This window comes from Symphalangus syndactylus, chromosome 18 (genome assembly GCF_028878055.3).
Source record: "Symphalangus syndactylus isolate Jambi chromosome 18, NHGRI_mSymSyn1-v2.1_pri, whole genome shotgun sequence".
NCBI classification, from domain to species: Eukaryota; Metazoa; Chordata; class Mammalia; order Primates; family Hylobatidae; genus Symphalangus; species Symphalangus syndactylus.
The window spans coordinates 55,597,102-55,621,373 of NC_072440.2; the positions used below are offsets into that span (position 1 = coordinate 55,597,102).

A 24,272-nucleotide genomic window follows, 5' to 3' on the forward strand; every position below is an offset into this window, starting at 1 on the left:
TGAAGATAATCAATGGACTCATCTTTCTATCCACACGGTAACTGTATGCCCTTGACTTAGGCGGTATCATTTCACATCATCAATTGTCTTTGTTAAGTCCGTACTTAATTGGTTTGACTCCAGGTTCTGCAAACAAGATCGTAACATTCAAAGGACTCTATATTCCAATTCTCAGCCAGCACAACTAATGAAGTTGTTGGACAATAAAACTAGGTGCCAGTGCTGTGATCCTTTAAGGAAGTCTTGAGTATTGCAGCAGTTAATGCTGGGTCCTAAGAGGAGAGGTCAGGAATGATTTGACCCGAATGCACCAAATGTCCTATGTGACTTTGAGATACACCAAGCATCTTTTCAAGGAGAAAGCTTTTGATGTTTAACAAAGGAATTTCCATCACTTAATTCAAATATTTTTAAAACAGAAAGGAAAACACATTCTCTGAATTAAAGTCACCTTTGAATCATATCCACAAGGATTGTGTTACAGGGCAAAATCCACCAACTGTCAGGATATGCCTGAGTCACCATGGCTGGGAAGTGCTCAAGACTGGAACATTTGTGTTTGAGACAATGGAATCTTTTTATAATGTTGGCTTTGGGAGAAAGGGTGACAGTCTTGCTTTACAACCAAGACAGTATCTCAGACTTGGTCTGGAAGAATTTACACTAAGACCTGTTATAAAATGGTGGCCTACTGTATGAATTCAAGTGAAACAGAAGGTGAAGATGCTGTGGAAGAGTCAGTGTATGAGAGCTAGTCCAGTCACTTGCTGCTTTAGAACACTTGTCCATTAGTTCTGGGTGATGACTGCATATAGCCCCTTTGGGAAGAAAATGCCTCCCCCAGTGAGAATCTAATGGCTGATGTATGGATGGATGTATAGGCGCAGTGTGGTTCAACCTATTTCCATTGTGGTCGGAAAACTTTTTTAGAAGTCCACTCCAAAACATGAAAAGTCGTAGTGTTAGGAAGATTTATTTCCAAACGGTGGCCTTCACACTGCACAGCAGCACTTCTTTTTAGTATTTGTAACCTTTTGCCCACTTTCAATTGAGCCAGCCCTAGCATGGTATGTATTCCATGCTGAACAATATAGAGTTTGTTTTTCTTTTCTGATGATTTTAAACTCTTAGGGAACAGGAAAGTGTCTGGCAAGAAGAAATCATGAGTCCGTCAGTGCCCTTACTCATGTGTCTCCAGTAGCCTCATGTTGTGGTCACAGGAGTTTCCTGTTCACAGCAATGTGTGTGATATGGACCCAGCATCCACTGTCATGCTTTTAAACTGATTCCTAGGACATAGCTTACCATTGGAACAGCAGACCAGTGTTGTACTCTTTTTTTTTTTTTTTGAGACGGAGTCTCGCTCTGTCACCCAGACTGGAGTGCAGTGGCACAATCTCAGCTCACTGCAAGCTCCGCCTCCTGGGTTGACGCCATTCTCCTGCCTCAGCCTCTCCGAGTAGCTGGGACTACAGGCGCCTGCCACCACGCCCGGCTAGTTTTTTGTATTTTTAGTAGAGATGGGGTTTCACCGTGGTCTCGATCTCCTGACCTCGTGATCCGCCCGCCTCGGCCTCCCAAAGTGCTGGGATTACAAGCGTGAGCCACCGCGCCCGGCCTGCACTGTTTCTAAAGCTAAGCTTTCCCTTATTTATTTTGGTACTACCTAAGTGACTTGGTTTTGACTATCCCTAAGAGAGGGAACCACTTTGCTGAATTTTTAAAAAGTCCAACTGCTCTTTCATCTTTTATGCTTAGAAACCTGTTCTCTGCAGATGCACTTCTGAGGCATGGATGAGCTGAGTGTATGGCTAGAAATGGGAAGTTTACAGCTATTACCAGGGGGCTAACTCCCGGGGCATCGCAGTAGCTTCTGGCACCCGCGGCTTAATGTCTTTAGCAAAGTCTTGATGTCACGGAAAGAGAAAAAGTGCATGCAGTTACCTGATTTTGTAAACAGTGGCTGACTTGGGCCCTTAGATCACCTTCACACCTTTTAGAACCACAAGTGGTTCTTTTTGACTCCAACAAAGGAGAGGAAGTTGAAAAAGTCAAGCCCCTGTGTACTGGGGCCGGACTTCCCATCGTTTGAGTTCAGAGTCTCTGTGCCATTTGGTTTTTAAACGGGAAGATTGTTGGTTCCTTAGTATTAAGATAGTCCCTATTTTGAGTGGAATTTTTCATTTGTAAGGGGTATGTTCCTTCTCCAATTCTTGCTTTCCTCAAACAGGATACTGCCTGCTGTAAGACCATCCCCTATGGTTGTACTTTAATAAACAGTAATTTTTTTCACCAAAAAAATTGTATTTTGTTTCTACTTCCTTGAAACCTGCTTTTCAATTTAATTTTCAAGTGGGAACCTGCACAGCGGAAATAAAGGCACCATGTGTAGATTTACAAATGTGCAGATTCATGTGTGGATGATATGAAGGCCATTCAAATACGTGTAAATGGACATTTTCATTCAAGTATATTAATGTAGATATTTTAAAATGGGTTATAAGCTTAAAACATTGTCTTTAAAATAGAAATCACAGCTATCTTCCAGCCTGTCTTTTCTAGGAATGCTGTTGACATGCCAGGGCTCCGTCTACACTGGAAGCAGCTACACAGCTGTGACCACATCGAGCTTTAGCCAGTCACACTTTTGGAACTGTCCGTTCAGTCCATCCCCTAGAACAAGAAAGGAGAAAAAGCCAGAATCAGCTAGGCTCATTCACAAACCAGGCTCCAGAGCTCTGTGCCACAGTAGAGCAAAGCTGGGGTTTATGCAAAAACACGTTCTCCAGAGCCCTAAAGTCCTATCCGTGAATCCTACTTTTTGCTACATGGGGGCAACTGCAAAAACAGGCTGTTCAGGCGGTGAGGTGGGTATTCACATCTCCAAGGCACTGACGGTGTCAGGAGAACCCTGCTGGGTCAGAGGAATCATGATTCTGCCTCAGCCGTCGGTCTCTGGTAAGCCGTCCATACAGACTGCTGCACACATCTTGCCCACCCATTCCCCCTTTACGTGGGTGTTGGTAAAAGCTGTCCAGGAATGGTCTCAGGCTTACTTCCTTCCAACAATTCATTCTCCTGTTTTTAAAATGCCTGTATAACTGAAGACCACAGCATATAAGGAATGTTTTCTTATGAGTTCTCAGTAGAGGATTAGACGCTATTTTACTTAAAAACCAAAGCCTGTCACGCTTGTAATCCCAGCACTTTGGGAGGCCGAGGCGGGCGGATCACGAGGTCAGGAGATCGAGACCACGGTGAAACCCCGTCTCTACCAAAAATACAAAAAATTAGCCGGGCGTGGTGGCGGGCGCCTGTAGTCCCAGCTACTCGGAGAGGCTGAGGCAGGAGAATGGCATGAACCCGGGAGGCGGAGCTTGCAGTGAGCCGAGATCGCGTCACTGCACTCCAGCCTGGGTGACAGAGCAAGACTCCATCTCAAAAAAAAAAAAAAAAAAAAAAAAACCAAAGCCTGAAGTAATGCTTCTGACATGTCATAAAATCCCAAACATTAGGCTGGGCGCAGTGGCTCACGCCTGTAATCCCAGCACTTTGGGAGGCCGAGGTGGGCGGATCACCTGAGGTTGGGAATTCGAGACCAGCCTGACTAACATGGAGAAACCTCGTCTCTACTAAAAATACAAAATTAGCCGGGCGTGGTGGTGCGTGCCTGTAATCCCAGCTTCTCGGGGGGCTGAGGCAGGAGAATCGCTTGAACCCGGGAGGCGGAGGTTGCAGTGAGCCGAGATCGTGCCATTGCACTCCAGCCTGGGCAACAAGAGCAAAACTCTGTCTCAAAAAAAAAATCCCAAACATTCGCTAATATTTTTAAATTTACAAATAAGACACATCCACTTAATTTCCATTTGGGTCTATGAAACAGAAGCACCAGATTTTGCTACATGGGGGCAGCTGCAAAAACTGGCCCTTCTGGCCGGGCGCTGTGGCTCACGCTTGTAATCCCAGCACTTTGGGAGGCCGAGGCGGGTGGATCCCGAGGTCAGGAGATCAAGACCACGGTGAAACCCCGTCTCTACTAAAAATACAAAAAATTAGCCGGGCGTGGTGGCGGGCGCCTGTAGTCCCAGCTACTCGGAGAGGCTGAGGCAGGAGAATGGCATGAACCTGGGAAGCGGAGCTTGCAGTGAGCCGAGATTTTGCCACTGCACTCCAGCCTGGGCGACAGAGCAAGACTCCGTCTCAAAAAAAAAAAAAAAAAACAACAACAACAAAAAAATACTGGCCCTTCTTGGGCAGCATTGTGAACACTATGTTTGTTTTTAGAGACAGGTCTTGTTTTTGTTCAGGCTGGAGTGCAGTGGCACAATCATAGCTCACTGCAGCCTTGAACTCCTGGGCTCAAGCAAAGAGATCCTTCTGCCTCAGCCTCCTGAGGAGCTGCCTCAACCTCCATGACGGTGTGAACTACAGGCGCACGCCACCATACTCAGCTGATTTTTTTTTTTTTTTTTTGAGATAGTCTTACCCCATCACCCAGGCTGGAGTGCAGTGGTGCGATCTTGGCTCACTGCAACATCTGCCGCCAGGGTTCAAGCGATTCTCCTGCCTCAGCCTCCTGAGTAGGTGGGATTACAGGCACCCGCCACCGCACCCAGCTAATTTTTTTTGTATTTTTAGTAGAAACGGGGTTTCACCATCTTGGCCAGGCTGGTCTTGAACTCTTGACTTCATGATCCGCCTGCCTTGGCCACCCAAAGTGCTGGGATTACAGGCGTGAGCCACTGCACCTGGCCCTCAGCTAATTATTTTTATAAATTTTTTAGAGACAGGGTCTCGCCATGTTGCTCAATTTTGTCTCAAACTCCTGGCCTCAAGCAATCCCGCTGCTTCTGCTTCCCAAATCGCTGGGATTACAGGCTTGAGCCACCATGCCCAGCCTTTAGACTGTGACTTGTAATACCTGGTTATGGGACAGATGTGCTCTGGAAAAGATTTTAGACAGTTTCCCCCCTTTTTTGACTAGTTTTGGTTCACACCTTTTTTTTGAGATGGAGTCTTGCTCTGTCGCCCAGGCTAAAGTGCAGTGGTGCGATCTCAGTTCACTGCAACCTCTGCCTCCAGGGTTCAAGCAGTTCTCCTGCCTCAGCTCCCTGAGTAGCTGGGACTACAGGTGTGCGCCACCATGCCTGGCTAATTTTTGTATTTTAGTAGAGACGGGCTTTCACCCTGTTGGCCAGGCTGGTCTGGAACTCCTGACCTCAGGTGATCCACCTGCCTTGGCCTCCCAGAGGGCTGGGATCACAGGCATGAGCCACCGCACCGGCAACATTACACTTATTTTTTATGACAAGGTGAGAGGTCTGAAAAGCTCATTGTGAGCCCTCCAGCCCATTCCTCCCACTCTGCACCTGCTTGTGCCGTGAGGACCCCACCAGGAGTACGACGTGAGCCTCTGCCGCCCTCTGAGTGGAGCGTGTCTCCAATAGTAAGCTGGTAAAGCTCGAAAGGACTCTGGGCGCTCTTCATCACCTACACACAGCTTTCTTGCTCACAACAGAAAACCAAACCCGAGCAGGACAGCCTGTAACCCTTGTGCTGGCATCAGAGGCAGAGGCCCCGCTGGGCTTCTCAACCTTCCAGAGAAAAAGGCATGGGCGGCAGGCAGGGAAGGAGCTGACCTCAAGGGTTCTTACGTTTCTGGCTAAGCTCCTCACGTAGGTGCGTAGGTTCTGGTTAATAAAATTCACCGTTGTGTGAAAGACATCACGGAGCAAGGACGGCGTGTGACTGGCCACCTTCTTGGCCAGCAGCAGGGCCAGCACCAGCATGGTCTTCTCCTTCTCAATGTCTCTCGGGTAGGCCTGCAGCAGCTGCTCCAGGGCAGTGGCCAGGTCCCTGTTCCGGTCCTGCACAGAGGGGCACATAGAACCTGGTTCACTAATACTCTTCCCTCTCAAAGGAAAGACAGTCCCCAGTATGAAGAAGCACTTCAAAGGGAAGTATTTATTAAGTATCCAGGGCTGCTGGGCTGAAAGAATGAGAAACAGTTGAGTTCCGAGAGGCAATGGAAAGGGAAGACTGCGATCACTCCCTGCAGGGGGCTCGGTAAGCAAACGCTGTGTGGTGAGCCCGTGTGCTCACTGTTAGACGGTGATGGGATACAAGAAGCCTGGGTCGTCCCTGCGCCCATGGCACTTCGAGTCCAGAACTAGTGACCACCTGTGACGCCTTAGGCCCATTTTGTTGGTGCAGACCTAGCTGAATGGAGGGGAGGAAGGGGGCTGCATGGGGGGACTGGACGCAGACCATGAGGCTGGCAACGACCGTCAGGCCGTCGGCGCACATGTAGAGTTACATGGGAGTGCGCCGGCCTCCTGCGTTCTAGCCAGCTGCTGGGACATCACAGGCTGGCCCCGCTGAACAGAAGCATGACTGGATTTCTAGGAGGTGAAGACGCCTGCGTTTTCAGCTGGTAAGAGTCGAAAAAGTCGAACTTTCTCTCCTCTCAGCTCCTATCGCTACAGGCCTGCATTTGGCAGTTGAGAGGATGGAGTTCTTTCCGCTAAGTGTTCTGGGGACACAGTGCCCCGGACCAATCTTGTATCCCCGACAGTGCCAAGGAGATGGTAGAGCTCAGAAAGTTGTGTGGGTTCCAACCAAGGAGCTCAGCAGAGCAGCAGGCGCCACTCCCAGGGCTTACAGTTCTCACTGGCACCATTATTAAACTCCCCACAACCAAAGGACGTGTCTGTTTCTTCTGCTGGCCAAACATGCTTCGTTCATCTTTTAGAGGCTTTTACCCCTAAACTCTTTACTCTGATTTAAGGTTCAGGTTTCCTCGATGTTAACCAGCTGAATTCTTTTGCAAGGCAATGAACCATTCCCTACGTCCAGTTACTTTGTCAGAGTTCCGGACCTGACAGTCACGAGTTGAGTGGCCTCACGGGACAGTGGGCTGCCTGGTGAGAGGCAGGGGACAGGCCCCGTTGGCTCACTTGCCCGCCCACGTGGTCCTCAGGCCCTCACTCACCTCCTCCGACCGGCTGGTGTTCCTGAGCTGCAGGGCCAGGCCGTTCACCAGGCCTGGAGGGATGCTACGGTCCATGCTGTCCCCGACCTGGGCGAGGTGCCTGGCAATGTTCCGGATGATGTCTTCTTGACTTTCAGAATCTGTGTGTTCAGGCAGGGGCGGCAGAGACAGAGCAGACTCAGAAAATGGCCCTGATACCCTCTCCCACACCACCCTGCCCCAGGAAAGGACAGGTCCACGATGGCACAAGGCCAGCCCCCACCGGGCAAGTGCTCCACTCCACCAGGGCCACGGCGGGCGGGCTGGGTACCAGCACTGAGCTGGGTTCTGGGCAGTGCCAGAGCTCAGGGCCTCGGCTGAGGCCCAGGCTCCCGCACACGGGCACCACATTCCCACGGGCAGGGCCAGTGAAGCTGGGGCGTCACGGCCACGCCTGAGGTACAAGCCTGGCAGCGGCTTCATGGCTCACACCACACAACCTAACAGGGTTGGCCTTGGCCTGGGCAGCCGTTGGGGAAGGGGCCCTCTGGGCAGACGGCGTCCCAGACCCACCTTCGCCCTCTGGAGCCTGAGAGCCCCCATTCCTCGCAGTCCCGTCTCAGGAAAACCCCAGTTGTCACTGGCACCGGCAAGGCCCTGGAGAATCTCCCCTGCCTTTCTAACCAGAGCTCTCCTCCATTGCCCCTCAGTCCTCCTCCTCCGGCGCACAGCCTCCGTGCTGCCCCTGCCCGAGTACCACTGTCGCAGCGCCATGAAGGCCACGCTCAACTGCCACACTCCCTGCCGCCTCCGTTTCTTCCCCAGCACTTGCTGTGTTATTGTCTGACGCCCCTGCCAGAGGGTAAGCTCCCTAAGGGCTGTGATTTTTTCATCTGTTTTGTCCACTGACAAATACCCAGCACTTAAAACAATACATGGCACTCAGTAGGTGCTCAATAAACAATGGCAGGGACCAGGTGTGGTCGTGCACGCCTGTAATCCCAGTACTTTGGGAGGCTGAGGACAGAAGATTGCTTAAGGCCAGGAGTTAGAGGCTGCAGTGAGCCATGATAGCACCAGCAACAGAGCAAGGCCCTGCCTCTATAAGAAACATTTTTTTTTTTTTTTTTGAGATGGAGTCTTGCTCCGTCACCCAAGCTGGAGTGCAGTGGCACGATCTCGGCTCACTGCAACCTCCGCCTCCTGGGTTCAAGCAAGTCTCATGCTTCAGCCTCCTGAGTAGCTGGGATTACAGGCCCCGCCACCACACCCGGCTAATTTTTGTATTTTAAGTAGAGACGGGTTTCACCATGTTGGTCAGGCTGGTCTCGAACTCCTGACCTTCTGATCCTCCTGCCTTGGCCTCCCAAAGTGCTGGGATTACAGGTGTGAGCCACTGTGCCCTGCCTCTATAAAAAACTTTTAAAGGGAGCCAGGTGTACTGCACGTAACTATAATCCCAGCTACACAGGAGGCTGAGGTGGGAGGACTCCTTAAAGCCAGGAGTTCAAGGCTGCAGTGAGCTGTGATCACACCACTGCACTCCAGCCTGGGCAACAGAGCAAGACCCTGTTTCTTAAAGAAAGTTTTAATTGCATGAATGAATGAATGGGCCCTGTACCTAGCTCCCAGTAAGTGTTCAACAGGTGCCAGCTATTGTTATTTCTCCCATTAAATCTTCTATTTTTTCTGTGCTTGAAACTTCCCTCTGGCTTTTTTGGTTTTGGCTGCTGCTCCCACCCTCAGTCAGCTGTCAAATCTCACCTTATGTTGCAAATACAAGTGTTTTGCCTACCCTCTGCCACTGCCGCCACCCTGGTGGGGGTCCCCTTAGCTCTCATCTGATGATGACAGCCCCACTCCCTGCCGTCCAGTCTACTCGGCCACCTTCACAGCACAGACCTTGGAGCAGGGCAGGGTTGGGGGAAGTGAGGTGCTAAGGAGTGGGCACGTTCTTAGAAGCTGTGCTCTGGGGGTTTCATGGCCTCCCTGGAGTCTGTCTGTGGAACATGCAGTATGGCTGCCACATCACTTCTCTTCAAAACCTCTCAAGTGCTCACCTCTGCTTAAGTGACAAGTCATGACCCAGCCTCAAAGTACGTCTGACTTAACTTCCACGCTTCCTAGGCAAACTCAAGTATTCACTGTAGCTTTTTTTTTTTTTTTTTTTTTTTGAGACATAGTCTCACCCTGTCCCCCAAGCTGGAGTGCAGTGGTACGATCTCAGCTCACTGCAACCTCCACTTCCCGGGTTCAAACAATTCTCTACCTCAGCCTCCCAAGTAGCTGGGATTACAGGCTCCTGCCACCCCGCCTGGCTGATTTTTGTATTTTGGTTTTTTTTAGTAGAGATGGGGTTTCACCATCTTGGCCAGGGCGGTCTTGAACTCCCGACCTCATGATCCACCTGCCTCGGCCTCCCAAAGTGCTGGGATTACAGGCGTGAGCCACTGTACCCAGCCTCACTGTAGCGTTTATAGCCGCTGGGCTTTTGCTTAAAAGATGGACATTCCCTCTTCCCAGTTTCCAAGGAACCAAACGTACCCAACCCCCAAGGCTCAGCTCAACTGGAGCTGCAGCCCCAAAGTTTTCCTGATTCCCTGAAGAGCAGAGCACCCAGCTCCTCCAGCACCTCATCGCTCCCCCAGCACCGAATCTGTGCCTCGCTCGTTCCCGAAGCTTATCCACCTTGCTTCAGTTACGGACACGTCCTCTCTGCCTCTGGCCACCAGCCGAGTAGCAACAGGAATCTTTCCTGATCCGTCTGTGTCCAGCCGAGTGAACGGACTCACCAAAGAAACCCCGGCAGCCAGAGCCTCTACCTTGCCCCTCTTTCCAGGCTCGCCAGGGATTAGATTCACAGTCCCTGTCACCTGCAGGCTAAGTGAACTGCCGTGATCACTTTTGCAGGTGCCACTTGAGTCAACCCCAGTTTCTCAGTCTAGAGGCAAAGGCCGGCGTGGAGAAGAGCGAGAGAAAAACACCAGGGCAGACTGGGGCTACAGTCGCCCCCACAGCAGTGCTGACAGCAGAGCTGTGCCCGTCCACTCCTGCCCTTCCTGGACCTTCCCAAGGGGATCTGGGGTTTCTCCTCAGTTCAGGGCCAGCCAGAAGATGTGCTGGCTGGATTAGAAGGCAGAGACGTTCTCAGACACCTCCCCCCACCCCCCACACCCACCCCGGTCTAGTGGGGAACTCCAGCCACGTCCTCAAGCCCCTGATCTAAGACAGGTGGGAGGCAGAAGGCTGGGTCAGCTGTTGGTCTCCCCCACAGCCACCAGAGGGCAGCGCAACCCTTGAGCTCAGAAGACCTGGGCCAGGGTCTGGGGATCCCTGCAGGCTTTCAGGTCAGGGATTCTACCTGCGTCAGGATCCTCTGGGCAGTCTCCCACCCTAAAACAGCCTGATGCAGGCAGCTGGGGTAGGGCCCAAGGCCTGCATTTGGAAAAGGTTTCTCATGTAATTTCAATGTGCACACTACTGAAAGCCAGCGTCGCAGGGCCGGATCTGGAAGTGGGTGAGCCTCCACACGCCCCCAGCCTCCACTCCAGACGGCTCCTGTCTGCAGAAGCAGCCCCTTGGCAAAGGGGAGTGGAGCTGGAGGCTGGAGGAGAGCGCAGGGATCAGCAACAGGAAAGGTGAACAGTCTGGAAACCATGCTGACCTGGAGGCAGTGCCCTACAGTGGGAGGGCGGCTGAGCCCCAGCTCAAGAAGGGGCCTGGCCCCACGTCCCGGTGGTGACATGGCCACGAGCTCTGTGATCTGGAGCTAGTCATTTACCCTTTGCTGGACCTGGGGTTCCTCACCTGGAAATGAGGTTCCAAATACTTCTGTGTTCTTGTATAGGTAATCATGGGGCATAATGTATATGAAAGGAAATATGTCAGGTATAGACAGTGCAAAAGTCACTGTGAAACCAGTGGGCCTCAATCAATGGGACAGTCAGCCAGGCCTGCTTGGGGAGGCAGGGGCCACACCGGTAGTGCCACCTGGGGGCTTTGCCCAGACCCAGCAATGCCCAGACCAACCAATCAGAATCTCTGGAGGTGAGACACAGGCACCAGCATTTAAAGCTCCAGGTCCTTGAAACGATATAAGGCCAAGTGTGAGAACCCGTTGGGTTATATAATGCAGACAAGTGGTCTGCAATCTTTCTATCAGAATCACATTTGGAAAATTGGATAAAAACACCATTCTATGTTGGTCCAGACAAGGGACTCAAGACCAGTACATGGGATTCTGGCTCAACAGAAAGGAAGAACTTTCTAACAGAGTCACCCAAAAATGGTAGGCAGTGAGTTTAGCAGTACTGGAGGGAAGCAAGTAGAGACCAATCAGTCAAGTGATTAAGTGACACCAGCGTACGTGGCAGCTGAAACTGCAGAGGCAGAGGCTGAGTCCGGGGGGTCCCTTCCAGCCCTGAGGCTCCCTGAATGTTACTGGCGACAGAAAAGCCCAGCTTTGGGGTAGGAGGTGGGGCCGGCCGCCTACCTGCCTCTATTCTTCCGAAGCGGGAGTGGCTGCTGCGGTTGCCGTCAGTCTGCAGCTCATCGTAGCCCTCCCACTGGGGAGCCAGCACTGGCAGCTCGTGGCCCAACGCGTCCAGCTCTCTGCGGAAGCTGTTGTCAGAGCAGCTTTGGAGGAAGCCAAACACCAGTAGGTTTGTGATGCACTCATCACTGAGGCCGGAACCATTGTTGACCTGAGGGGAAAGGGGAGTCAGGAAGACGGGACCTCAGCCAGGCCAGAGGCCCCTCCTGCAAAGAGCTCCAGGTGCAGCTGGCCCAAAGAGCCTCACAGGTCCCAGAGAGCTGAGGGACCCTGTGGGCTGGAGCGCCCTGCAGGAGGTCTCAACAGGCAGAGGCAAGGTCTGCAACCCCGGCTTTAAGCAGCACTGCCCGTAGATGGCAGGGAGCGAGCCCCGACTCTGCAGAAAGGGATTCCTCTGCAGAGGAATCTGCTGGACCTCCTGAAAAACGTAGCTGAGGAGCTTCCCGCTGGGTGAGAAGGCCACAGGCTGTTCCGGGGAGGCGAGGGCATCATCTGCCATCCTGTGCTTGCACGCTTTCTTCAAGTTCCCACGCAGGCTTCAGCAATCTGAGCCCACCTTTCCTGGCTGTGCTTCCAACAGGCGGAGCCTCTTTCTGCTCATCTCCTTCACGGGCTCAGGAGGGTATTGGGCAGATGGAAGATTTTCGGTAACTACTGCGGAGTGGTGACCACAGCTGGGCACCTGCCTTTGGCCAAGCTTGGTTTACTTTGGGTAGATGTGTCCTTAATCCGAACCCCATAGGGAGTGATGGGGCTGGCTCCTGCTCTACCCAGAGGGGCTGGGCTCTTGGCCGACAGCTCTCCAGCTCCCTGGGCAGCACTGGCAGCTGCAGCTCGGCCAGCGTCTGTGCCGTGGGAGATGGCAGGGACTGTTCTTGGGGTACTGACTGTGTTTGGGGCTGTATTCTTACAAGCAAAGGTGAGCCGTGCAGCTGCGTGTGCCCGGACCAGAGAAAGACCTAAGGTGGAAGACAGAACAAAACACAAAGAAGGGCGGGGACACAGAGATCTGCCCAGGTTCACACAAAAAGACCTCCTGGGCTGCCAGAGAAGGGCGGGAGGGAAGATGGAAGTGTAGGCAGAAATTTATTTCTATCCTCTAAGTCCATAATATTTTTCATTAGAAAAACCAAAAGCTTTTAGAGGACAGTTCTTTTTTTTTTTTTTTTTTTTTTTTTTGAGACGGAGTCTCGCTCTGTCGCCCAGGCTGGAGTGCAGTGGCGCAATCTCGGCTCACTGCAAGCTCCGCCTCCCGGGTTCACGCCATTCTCCTGCCTCAGCCTCTCCGAGTAGCTGGGACTACAGGCGCCCGTCACCACGCCCGGCTAATTTTTTTGTATTTTTTGTAGAGACGGGGTTTCACCGTGGTCTTGATCTCCTGACCTCGTGATCCACCCGCCTCGGCCTCCCAAAGTGCTGGGATTACAAGTGTGAGCCACCGCACCTGGCCTTAGAGGACAGTTCTTACAGGGCAAATTGTTTTTTTGTTTTTGTTTTTGTTTTGAGACGGAGTCTCGCTCTGTCACCCAGGCTGGAGTGCAGCAGTGTGATCTCGGCTCACTACAACCTCCGCCTGCTGGGATCAAATGATTCTCCTGCCTCAGCTTCCTGAGTAGCTGGGATTATGGGCATGCACCACCACGCCCGGCTAATTTTTGTATTTTTAGTAGAGACGAGGTTTCACCATGTCGGTCAGGCTGGTCTCGAACTCCTGACCTCGTGATCCGCCCCCGCCTTGGCCTCTCAAAGTGCTGGTAATTACAGGTGTGAGCTACTGCGCCCAGCAGCAAATTGTTTTAATGCTTTGCTAGGTGATCCTGGCACTCTGGGAGGTAATCCAGAAATCCAGGGATTACCTAGCAAAGTGATCCCGGCACTTTGCTAGGTAATCCCGGCACTTTGGGAGGCAGAGGCAGGAGGATTGCTTGAGCCCAGGAATTTGAGACCAGCCTGGCAACAAGACCCCCATCTCTACAAAAAATAAAAATTAGCCAAGGTGGCATGCACCTGCAGTCCCAGCTACTCAGGAGACTGAGGTGGGAGGGTCCCTTGAGCCCAGAAGTTTGAGGCTGCAATGAGCCATGATCACACCACTGCACTCCAACCTGGGTGATAAAGTGAAACCCTGTCTCAAAAAAGAAAAAAAAAATGCTTAAAATAAGGAGCTTGTATATTGCTGCAGCCATAAAAAAGAATAAAATCATGTCCTTTGCAGCAACACGGATGGAGCTAGAGGCCATTACCCTAAGTGAACTAACTCAGAAACAGAAAATCAAATACTGACTGTTCTCACTTATAAGTGGGAGCTAAACAATGCGTGCCCATAGACACGAAGATGGAGAGAGCAGGCACCGGGCACTTTACAGCAGGGAGGCGGGGCGGGGGAGCGCGGAAAGAGTCCCTCTCCGTGCGATACCGGAAGCCCAGTCCCCACCAGTGCACAATATTCCCATGTGACAAACATGTACGTGTGCCCCTGAATCTAAAATAAAATAAAATAAGGTGCTTGTGTATTGCTATTCAGCCTTTACTTCTCCAAAGTTGTTTCTGAAGAGAGGAAAAATTGTATGCAAAATTCCACTGCATCAATTCCTAACAATTCCTGTAGGGAGCAGCCGCATGGTACGAGACAGTTTACAAACAGGATGTGCTTCATTCCTGCCTCAAGCAACAGTCCTGGTGACACAGGCAGTGCTGGGCTAAGCTGTGTCACCCAAAAAGAAACGCGCAAGTCCTGACCCCAAGTACCTGTCAATGTGACCTTATTTGAAAATAAAGTTTTCACGGATGTCATCAAGTTAAGATGAGGTCGTATTGGATTAGGGTGGGCTCTAAATCCAATGACTGGTGTCTTTGTAAGAGAAAGGAGAGGGAGATTTAAGCAGAGACACACAGAGAGGACGCCATGTGAAGACAGAGGCAGCCACAGGAGCTGCGAGGGCGCCCCAGAAGGAAGCAGCCGGGCGATACGGGATTCCAGCCTTCGGGCCTCTAGAACCGGGAGGGGATCCACGCCTGTTGTTTAAACCCACTGTCCTGCTTGGAACTGCCTACAGCAGCCCCAAGAAGCTAACGCAGGCAGCCGCTGCCCAAGGACCTTTTTGACCCGCGCTTGGTAAATTGGCATCCAGAATCTGGACACAGAGCAGCGTTGCCACCACAGCAGTTCAGGTTATCAAACTCAAGATCCCACAGAAAATAAAGACTTGAGGCAGCAGGGAGGGAGAGGAAAGAACGGCACCCGCCAGAGGAGGTCCAGGTGCCGCAAGTGACCGCGAAGCCAAGCACTGGACCCAGTGGGTGGAGAGCTGTGTGGACAGGCTCCTGTCTGGACCAGTGCCTCAGGGACAGGCTGGGCTGGCCCCCACAGGACAGGAGTGGGCTCGGAAGATGGATGCCATTTAATTCCAAGAATAGAGCTTATGCTGTGCCAATATGGAACCATGCCCTTTTTTGATCTTCTAGATCCACTTTTTTTTTGGAGACAGAGTCTCACTCTGTTGCCCAGGCTGGAGTACAATGGTGCGATCTCAGCTCACTGCAACCTCCGCCTCCCAGGTTCAATGGATTCTCCTGCCTCAGCCTCCCAAGTAGCTGGGGTTACAGGCGTCTGCCACCACACCTGGCTAATTTTTGTATTTTTAGTAAAGATGGGGCTTCACCATGTTGGCCAGGCTGGTCTGGAGCTCCTGACCTCAGGTGATCTGTCCTCCTTGGCCTCCCAAAGTGCTGGGATTACTGGTGTGAGCCACCATGCCCAGCCTCTAGATCCACTTTTGATAAAAGAATTGATAGTTTTTTATCTTTTTAGATCACAGGAAAAAAATATGTTAAGAGAAACGATCAAGACAGGAAATCCTGCAAGACATGTTACAAAAGTGACCTAATGGAGGCAAAAATAATAAGATCAGTTCCAGTGGAAAGGAAAAGATGGTGCTGGCCGGGCGCGGTGGTAATCCCAGCACTTTGGGAAGCCGAGGCAGGTGGATCACGAGGTCAGGAGATCGAGACCATCCTGGCTAACATGGAGAAACCCCGTCTTTACTAAAATACAAAAAATTAGCTGGGCGTGGTGGCGGGCGCCTGTAGTCCCAGCTACTTGGGAGGCTGAGGCAGGAGAATGGCGTGAACCCGGGAGGCGGAGCTTGCAGTGAGCGAAGATCGCGTCACTGCACTCCAGCCTGGGTGACACAGTGAGATTCAATCTCAAAAAAAAAAAAAAAAGTATCTACACGGAATTAAAGTTCTGATGGGAAAAAAGTCTGAACCCTATAATTTAAAAGAAAGTTTCGGAGTGTTTCGCTGTGACCCCAGCTCTGTGGCCCTGGGCGGGCTGCCTCACTGCTGCCTCTGCTTCCTCACTCCGAAGGCAAGAAAGGGGAGTGGCGACGTCCACCCTCCCTCACTGAGGGGGCTGGGGAGAGGCGGGCGGGAGGGCAGGCGCCTCCTCCAGTGAGTCAGGGCGCTGCGCGGGTGACGGTGGTGTTCTACCTGCGGAGGCCGCCAGAGCACGAAGCCTGAAGGGCAGCGGCAGGTGGGAAGGGACAGCGGCACCCAGAGTGGTCTTTTGGACACTGACAAGCCTGGATCAGGGTCGGGGGAGCTCCTGCAATCTCCTCCGTTCATGTAACTAACATCAAACTGGAGCCACTGCCTCAGCCCTCCAGCCACCACGCTGAAATCCACACCAACCCCACCTTTGGAAAGGACCCCAGTAGGGGCAACTTGAGAACCTCCTGGGTGCCGGGTGCTCTCCATGCTCAGGAGCCGCGACACAGGCCGCCAGGCACTAAGCGCCAAGGCATTAGACTTCGCAGATGCCTTCCCAGAGGCTGCCAGGATAGCATGAGGCCCCGGTGCCGGGCGCCCAGAGGCTGCAGAATTCGGCAGGAGGGACGGGAGGAGGCTCTGATGCAGTGGGTGGAGACAGGCTCCTGACCCGTGTGCTGTGATTTTTCTCTCCCCAGACCATTTAAAGGGAAGGAGAGACAAGGAAGCATCCAGGTAGCGTCCTGCTGAAGGCGGGGGCTCCAGGCTCCCCTCCCAGAACTCCACCGCTTTTATCTTTATAAAGACAGGGTCTTACTATGTTGCCCAGGTTTGTCTCAATCAAACTCCTGGCCTCAAGCAATCCTCCTGCTTCGGCCTCCCAAGTCACTGGGATTATGTGCCTGAGCCACCTCGCCCAGCTATGAAGGGAAATTTAAATCCAGTGGGTTAAAAATTTTTGAAACACCTTACAGTTTACAGCACTTTTATTTGACCTGTATTGATTTATTTGCTCCTCATAGCAATGGCATGGGTTAAACAAGATAAGTATTGTTGTCTTGCTTTTACAGTTGAGAGAATTATATGAAGTGCTTATCTAATGCCCACTTTCTTGTTCTTAAATCTCTTTTGTGTTTGTTTGTTTGGATAGGGCTGCAGTGCACTGGCACAATCACAGCTCACTGAAGCCTCAACCTCCTGGCCTCAAGGAATCCTCCTGCCTTGGCCTCCCAAAGTGCTGGGACCCACAGCCTGTGGCTGTTGAGTGGTCTTAAACCAAAAGCCCCCTCGCCCTTGCAGTTAGCCCCAGGCACGGTGTAGAGGGGCTGCACCGAAAGCGGAGTGCAAGGAAGGCGCAGGACAGGGAAAGGGAGGACTTCCCGGCTCTCGCCTGCTTCAGTGAAGGGGCTGGGAAGGGTTTGTCTGTGTCGAGCTGTGGTAAGGGCTAGGTGGGCTCAGCCTCAGCCCTCAGGGATGCGTGCTGGGGGACACGAGGGTCCTTACCCCTCGACCCCGCCCCCCACAAGGCACCCGCAGGGGATCTGGCCTCTGACCTCACAGTCCATGGCCTGGGCAGCGCGGCAGCTCCGACTCACTCCTGGTTCACAGTGTCCCAATGGCGACCTGGAAGAGGACACACAGAGTGGGCGGATGCTCCTGGGAAGCCCTGGTCAGGACCCCTCGGGAGGACGACGAAGCTGGCCTGTGCTCCAGAAATGGCGGCTAAGCCGAGGTCCTGGCCTGACCAGCGCATCCTGAGTTCCTTTCTGCTTGGCCGGAGCCAAGCTTTGTTTTCCTCATTCCAGATACTCGCCCAGGCACTCAGTGCCCTGGGGCTGACCCTGCACCTGAATTCAGCCCTCCCATGTGGCCCCAGGAAGACCTCAGGCATCAGGGAAATAGGGCCATCGGCTCACAAATTATTTTATTATCATAAAATATAAAATGTTTATAAAGAGAGAGAATGGATTTGACAATTAAAAAATTAAATCTTCTGGCTGGACGCAGTAGCTCATGCCTGTAATCCTAGCACTGTGGGAGGCCGAGGCAGGAGGATCACTTGAGGTCAGTTCAAGACCAGCCTGGCCAACGTGGTGAAATCCCGTCTCTATTAAAAATAGAAAAAATTAGGCCGGGTGCGGTGGCTGATGCCTGTAATCCCAGCACTTTGTGAGGCCAAGGCAGGTGGATCATGAGGTCAGGAGATCGAAACCATCCTGGCTAATATGGTGAAACCCTGTCTCTACTAAAAATACAAAAAAAAATTAGCTAGGCATGGTGGCGGCCACCTGTAGTCCCAGCTACTCGGGAGGCTGAGGCAGGAGAATGGTGTGAACCCGGGAGGTGGAGCTTGCAGTGAGCCGAGAATCGCACAACTGCACTCCAGCCTGGACAACAGAGCGAGACTCTGTCTCAAAAAAAAAAAAAAAAAAGAAAGAAAGAAAAAGAAAAAATTAGCTGGGCGTGGTGGCACGCACCTGTAGTCTCTGGTACTCGGGAGGCTGAGGCAGGAGAATCGCCTGAACCCGGGAGGCAGAGGTTGCAATGAGCCGAGATCACGCCACTGCACTCCAGCCTGGGTGACAGATCGAGACCAAGATTGATCTGAGACGACGATTGCTTGAGCCCAGGAGTTCGAGGCTGCAGTGAGCTAGGATGGTGCCACTGCACTCCAGCCTAGGTACAGGGGGAGACCCTGGCTCCAAAATAAAAGAATGACCAGTCTGGGCCGGGAGCAGTGGCTCATGCCTGTAATCCCAGCACTTTGGGAGGCCGAGGCAGGCAGATCACGAGGTCAAGAGATAGAGACCATCCTGGCCAACATGGTGAAACCTCGTCTCTACTAAAAACACAAAACTTAGCTGGGCGTGGTGGTGCATGCCTGTAGTCCCTGCTACTTGGGAGGCTGAGGCAGGAGAATGGCATGAACCTGGGAGGAAGAGGTTGCAGTAAGCTGAGATCACACTATTGCACTCCAGCCTGAGCGACAGAGGGAGACTCCATCTCAAAAAGAATGACCAGTCTGGCCAACATGGTGAAACCCCATCTCTACAAAAATACAAAATTAGCTACTTGGGAGGCTGAGGCAGGAGGATCACTTACGCCCAGGAGGTGGAGGCTGCAGTGAGTGGAGATCACACCACTGCACTCCAGCCTGGGCGAGACTGAGACCCGTCTTGAAAAAAAAAAAAAAAAAAGATCTGTGTAGCATCAGTATAGTAAGGTGTCTTAGAAAGACTGAAAACAAATTTCTACAGAACACTGTGAATAGAATAATTCTGTTTTTAAAAGTATTTGTGTGTGTGTGTGTGTGTAGACACAATATCAGGTTGAACCAAATGAAATGGCCATTTTGTAGGACAAAACCAAGCATTGGCAATTTCACATGGTTCCTGAATACATAGGAAATAAAAAGTAAACAGAGGAGAGAGCCTGTGCCCAGGCAGAGAGGAGATGGCAGGAGGCAGCACTGACAGGCGCCTCACCCACCTCCCCGCCTGGGGGCTCGCACAGGCCTGGGGACCCTGCACCGTTGCAGGCTGCACCCTACTCTCCCTCTGGGGAGCCCAGGAGAAACCCTGGCTGGGTGTGGCTGTGCATTTCATAGGAAGGGACCAAGAGCAAATGACTGAGCTGCATGTGGACAGGGAGGCACCAGGATCCGGCTCCGGGGCCATCTGCCAGCTCCACAGGGGAGGAAGGGGAGTCTGCACTCACAAGAGACAAAGTGCAAGACAGACCCCACCCCAGAGCCACAGAGGCCACAGCACCTCCCAGGGCCACTGCCCAGGCCACGGCACAGTGGACCAGACCCTAGCTTCCGCCTCAAGGCCCCTCACCACTTTGTTCTCCAAGGAACAACTTCAGGGGACTCTGTGGGGAAAGTGCCCACTGTCACCTCCGAGCTCGGGAGGCAGCTCACAAAACCCAGCTTCCTTCACACTCAGATACACGCCCACATCACAAGCAGACTGCGGCCACTTTGGCACTGCGGTGAGTCTCCCACCAGACCCTAACGCTGTGTCTCATGCAGTGCTTCTCAGCCAGGGTGAATTGGATACCCAGGAAATATCTAGAGCTGTCTGGAGACATTCATGGGGGGTGTGCTCCTGGCACCTAGCGGGTAGCAGTGGGAGCACTACTCATCAGCTCAAACCCACAATTCATCCAGCCCAAAGTGTCACTAGTGCTCAGGGCCGAAGTCCCAAACCAGTGTGTTCATATACATATCGAATACCACTAACCCATATCAGTGTCATATATGTGGCAGAATACCCACTAATCCAAACCGGTGTGTCACATACACAGCAGAATACCACTGACCCATATTGATGTTGTCACATCACGGGGGAATACCACTAACCCATGCTGGTGTGTCACATACACAGCAAATACCGCTAACCCCAGTGTTGGGCATGTGAATAGCTTAGCATTGTCACCACTGAAGACAGGGCTGTGATGAGTACCCCGATGGGACATTTTTTTTGTTTGTTTGAGACGGAGTCTTGCTCTGTCCCCCAGGCTGGAGTGCAGTGGCGCAATCTCGGCTCACTGCAAGCCCCGCCTCCTGGGTTCACGCCATTCTCCTGCCTCAGCCTCCTGAGTAGCTGGGACTACAGACACTCGCCACCACGCCTGGCTAATTTTTTGTATTTTTAGTAGAGACGGGGTTTCACCGTGTTAGCCAGGATGGTCTCGATCTCCTGACCTCATGATCCGCCCGCCTCGGCCTCCCAAAGTGCTAGGATCACAGGCGTGAGCCACTGCGCCCGGCCCCCCAGTGGGACATTTTCTATCAAATCCATGATCATATGGGATAACAGAGGGGCGAGGTGTTGTGGCAGTCTCGGGAGAGGACAGAGTGAGGGCAGCTCCCCTGGGCTGTGCCTTGAGGCCACACGGCCCAGACCCTGGGGGCCCCATACCTTGGGACATGAGGCCACCTCTCCTAGACAACGGCCTTGGAGGGCTTTAGGAGAAGGGAGCGGCATTCCTAGGCCTGGCTGGTCAACTTCAGGCGGAGCAGCAGCCCTGCATCGGGTAACCTCTGTTTCATTTGTCACTTAAGAAGAAATCCAGTGAGTCAACTGCAGCTGTGAGTGGGTCTAGGAGGGCATGGATGCAGACACCCTCGAAACCACAGAGGCTCCCCTGTCAATAGCGGCCCTACCCCCATCCCAACTCCTAAACAAAGTTGCCAGGAAGAAGGAAACTCAGGCAGCCAGGAGTTCATGTCCCCTCTCTTCCAAGGGCCAGTGGGAAGACGGCCAGGCAGGTGGGAAACGGGAAATACCCCACCTCACCTCAGTGAGGCCGCCCTCATGCCAGGACACTCACAGCCAGCATCCCTGAGGCCCTCGCAGTGAGCAGGGTGAGGTGCCGAGCCCTGCATGTGCCATTCCCCCAGTCTCCAGGACTCTGCCGGACGGGGGTGCCATTCCCCCAGTCTCCAGGACTCTGCCAGATGGGGGTGACAAATACCCTCTCTGACAAGAAGGACCCCAGCAGGCACCGCCAGGCCCCTCTGCAGGCCTCCCCTCCAATCCTCACCACAGCCTCGCCAGGAAGGCACTTCTGCCCTGGTTTTGGAGACACGGCTGAGGCTCCAGGGTGCCCAGGGAGGGCAGGGGGCAGCTTCGCTGCTGCTGAGCCGGGGGGGCGCCAGGCCCTCACGAGTATGCTCAGATGCCAGCTTTGCTTCTGAGGCCCGTGTGTCTCCCATGCACTCTGGAAGCCAAATGTCCTGGAACTCATTGAAAACACCATGTAGTCGGTCAGATAGAGGCATGGGCCACACGGGGACAGGCACAGCACACGGGTGCTCCCGGAGGAAGGTTTTTAAGGGCCAGATCTCTGCAGGGCAGTCCTCTCCTTGGTCAACATCATCCCTGTCTTCCTAGTCGCACTCACAGGCAACAGCTGACTCACTTCTTTTCTAGTTTTTTGTTTTGTTTTGTTTTTTGAGGCGGAGTCCCACTGTGTCACCCAGGCTGGAGTACAATGGCATGGTCTTGGCTCACTGCAACCTCCGCCTCCTAGATTCTAGCGATTCTCCTGCCTCAGCCTCCTGAGTAACTGGGACTACAGGTGTGTGCCACCACACCCAGCTAATTTTTGTATTTTTAGTAGAGACGGACTTTAACTATGTTGGGCAGGCTGGTCTCGAACTCCTGACCTCATGATCGCCCACCTTGGCCTCCCAAAATGCTGGGATTACAGGCGTGAGCCACTGTGCCTGGCTTGAATTTCTTTTTTTTCTTTTCTTTTTTATTTTGGAGTTGGAGTCTTGCTCTGTCACCCAGGCTGGAGTGCAGTGGCACGATCTCAGCTCACTGCAAGCTCCGCCTCCTGGGTTCACACCATTCTCCTGCCTCAGCCTCCCGAGTAGGTGGGACTACAGGTGCCCAGCACCATGCCCGGCTAATTTAGGAACGTCGTGCTGCTCTAGGAACGTCGATCCGCCCACCAAACTTCACAGCATGCTCCGTGCAGCGACAAGGAAAGCTCCAACCCGGAAATGTGAACACACATGGACCATGGCCTAGATTGGTCACCCAGAGAAGGGGCAGTGCCATTTGGGTCGCTGAAGAATGCCCAAGAATTAGTCAGAAAAGGAGAGGGGTAGGGAAAGGAATTCCTGACACTTCACTTTTTTGGGCCTTGGTGTCTTCAGGAAAATAAAGGGTTTGGGCCGGGCGCGGTGGCTCACGCCTGTAATCCCAGCACTTTGGAAGGCCGAGGTGGGTGGATCACGAGGTCAGGAGATCGAGACCATCCTGGCTAACACGGTGAAACCCTGTCTCTACTAAAAATAAAAAAAATTCTCCAGGCATGGTGGCGGGCGCCTGTAGTCCCAGCTACTCCGGAGGCTGAGGCAGGAGAATGGCGTGAGCCCGGGAGGCGGAGCTTGCAGCGAGCCAAGATCGCAACACTGCACTCCAGCCTGGGTGACAGAGCGAGACTCTGTCTCAAAAGAAAAATACAAAAATAAAAATAAATAAAAAAATAAAGGGTTTGGAGGCTGGGCGTGGTGGCTCATGCCTGTAATCCCAGCACTTTGGGAGGCTGAGGCGGGTGGATCACGAGGTCAAGAGACTGAGACCATCCTGGTCAACATGGTGAAACCTTGTCTCTGCTAAAAATACAAAAATTATCCGGGTGTGGTGGCACGTGCCTGTAATCCAGCTACTCGGGAGGCTGAGGCAGGAGAATCACTTGAACCTGGGAGGCGGGGTGTTGCAGTGAGCCGAGATCGCACCCCTGCACTACAGCCTGGGCGACAAGAGCAAACTCTGTCTCAAAAAAAAAAAAAAAGAAAAGAAAAATAAAGGGTTTGGAGAAGGTGATTTCCTTTTTGTTTTTTTTTGTTGTTGTTTTTCTGAGACGGAGTCTCGCTCTGTCGCCCAGGCAGGAGTACAATGGCATGATCTCGGCTCACTGCAACCTCTGCCTCCCGGGTTCAAGCGAGTCTCCTGCCTCAGCCTCCTGAGTAGCTAGGATTACAGGCACACACCACCACACCCGACTAATTTTTGTATTTTTAGCAGTGATGGGGTTTCACTATGTTAGCCAGGCTGGTCTGGAACTCCTGACCTCATGATCCACCCTCCCAAAGTGCTGGGATTACAGGCGTGAGCCACTGCAGCCAGCCTGTTGTTGTTGTTCTTAAATGAACACGTGAAAGGTTTTATTAACTCATTTTTTAACAGGGGAAACAGCGATGTTAAAACCATTCAAAGGAGTCCAAGAACTGTGTGCGCAGGCAACGGGGAAACTGGAAATGCGCTCACAAACTGACACAAAACTGGGCCCAACGGCCACAAGGCACAGGTCGTTTTCCACTGGGCAAAGTTCAGTTGCCTTTCTTTCTTTCTTTCTCCCTTTCTTTCTTTCTTTCTTTCTTTCTTTCTTTCTTTCTTTCTTTCTTTCTTTCTTTCTTTCTTTCACTGGGCAAAGTTCAGTTGCCTTTCTTTCTTTCTCCCTTTCTTTCTTTCCTTCCTTCCTTCCTTCCTTCCTTCCTTCCTTCCTTCCTTCCTTCCTTCCTTCCTTCCTTCCTTCCTTCCTTCCTTCCTTCCTTCCTTCTTTCTTTCTTTCTTTCTTTCTTTCTTTCTTTCTTTCTTTCTTTCTTTCTTTCTTTCTTTCTTTCTTTCTTTCTTTCTTTTTGAGATGGAGTCTCCCTGTCACCCAGGCTAGAGTGCAGTGGCGCAATCTCAGCTCACTGCAACCTCCACCTCCTGGGTTCAAGTGATTCTCCTGCTTCAGCCTCCAAAGCAGATGGGGCTATAGGCATGCACCATCATGCCCGGATAATTTTTGTATTTTTAGCAGAGATGGGGTTTCACTATGTTGGCCAGGCTGGTCTCAAACTCCTGACCTTGTGATCCGCGCCCCCCCCACCCCCAGCCTCTCAAAGTGCTGGGATCACAGGCGTGAGCCACTCTGCCGGCCGCAAAGGATTCTTTAACACAAAAGGGCAGGACT

The 24,272-nt window shown here is 52.4% G+C and overlaps 1 protein-coding gene across 6 annotated transcripts in view; it reads right to left on the reverse strand.

Moving 5' to 3' along the window:
* Window positions 1–957: 957 nt before the first annotated feature.
* BID (BH3 interacting domain death agonist) overlaps window positions 958–24,272 on the reverse strand; it is a 40,289-nt gene continuing 16,974 nt past the window's right edge. For 3 of the 6 annotated variants that reach the window (XM_055253253.2, XM_063623319.1, XM_063623318.1), the window contains exons 2-6: window positions 17,345–17,414; window positions 11,463–11,673; window positions 6,992–7,131; window positions 5,655–5,867; window positions 958–2,673 (exon numbers count right to left, since the gene is read on the reverse strand). In XM_055253253.2, coding sequence (XP_055109228.2) covers window positions 2,662–2,673; window positions 5,655–5,867; window positions 6,992–7,131; window positions 11,463–11,673; window positions 17,345–17,414 — 646 coding nt within the window. In that variant the 3' untranslated portion in view covers window positions 958–2,661. Of the gene's footprint in view, window positions 2,674–5,639; window positions 5,868–6,991; window positions 7,132–11,462; window positions 11,674–17,344; window positions 17,415–24,272 lie in introns of all 6 variants that reach the window. The other 3 variants (XM_055253252.2, XM_055253256.2, XM_055253257.2) reach the window with 1 other exon arrangement.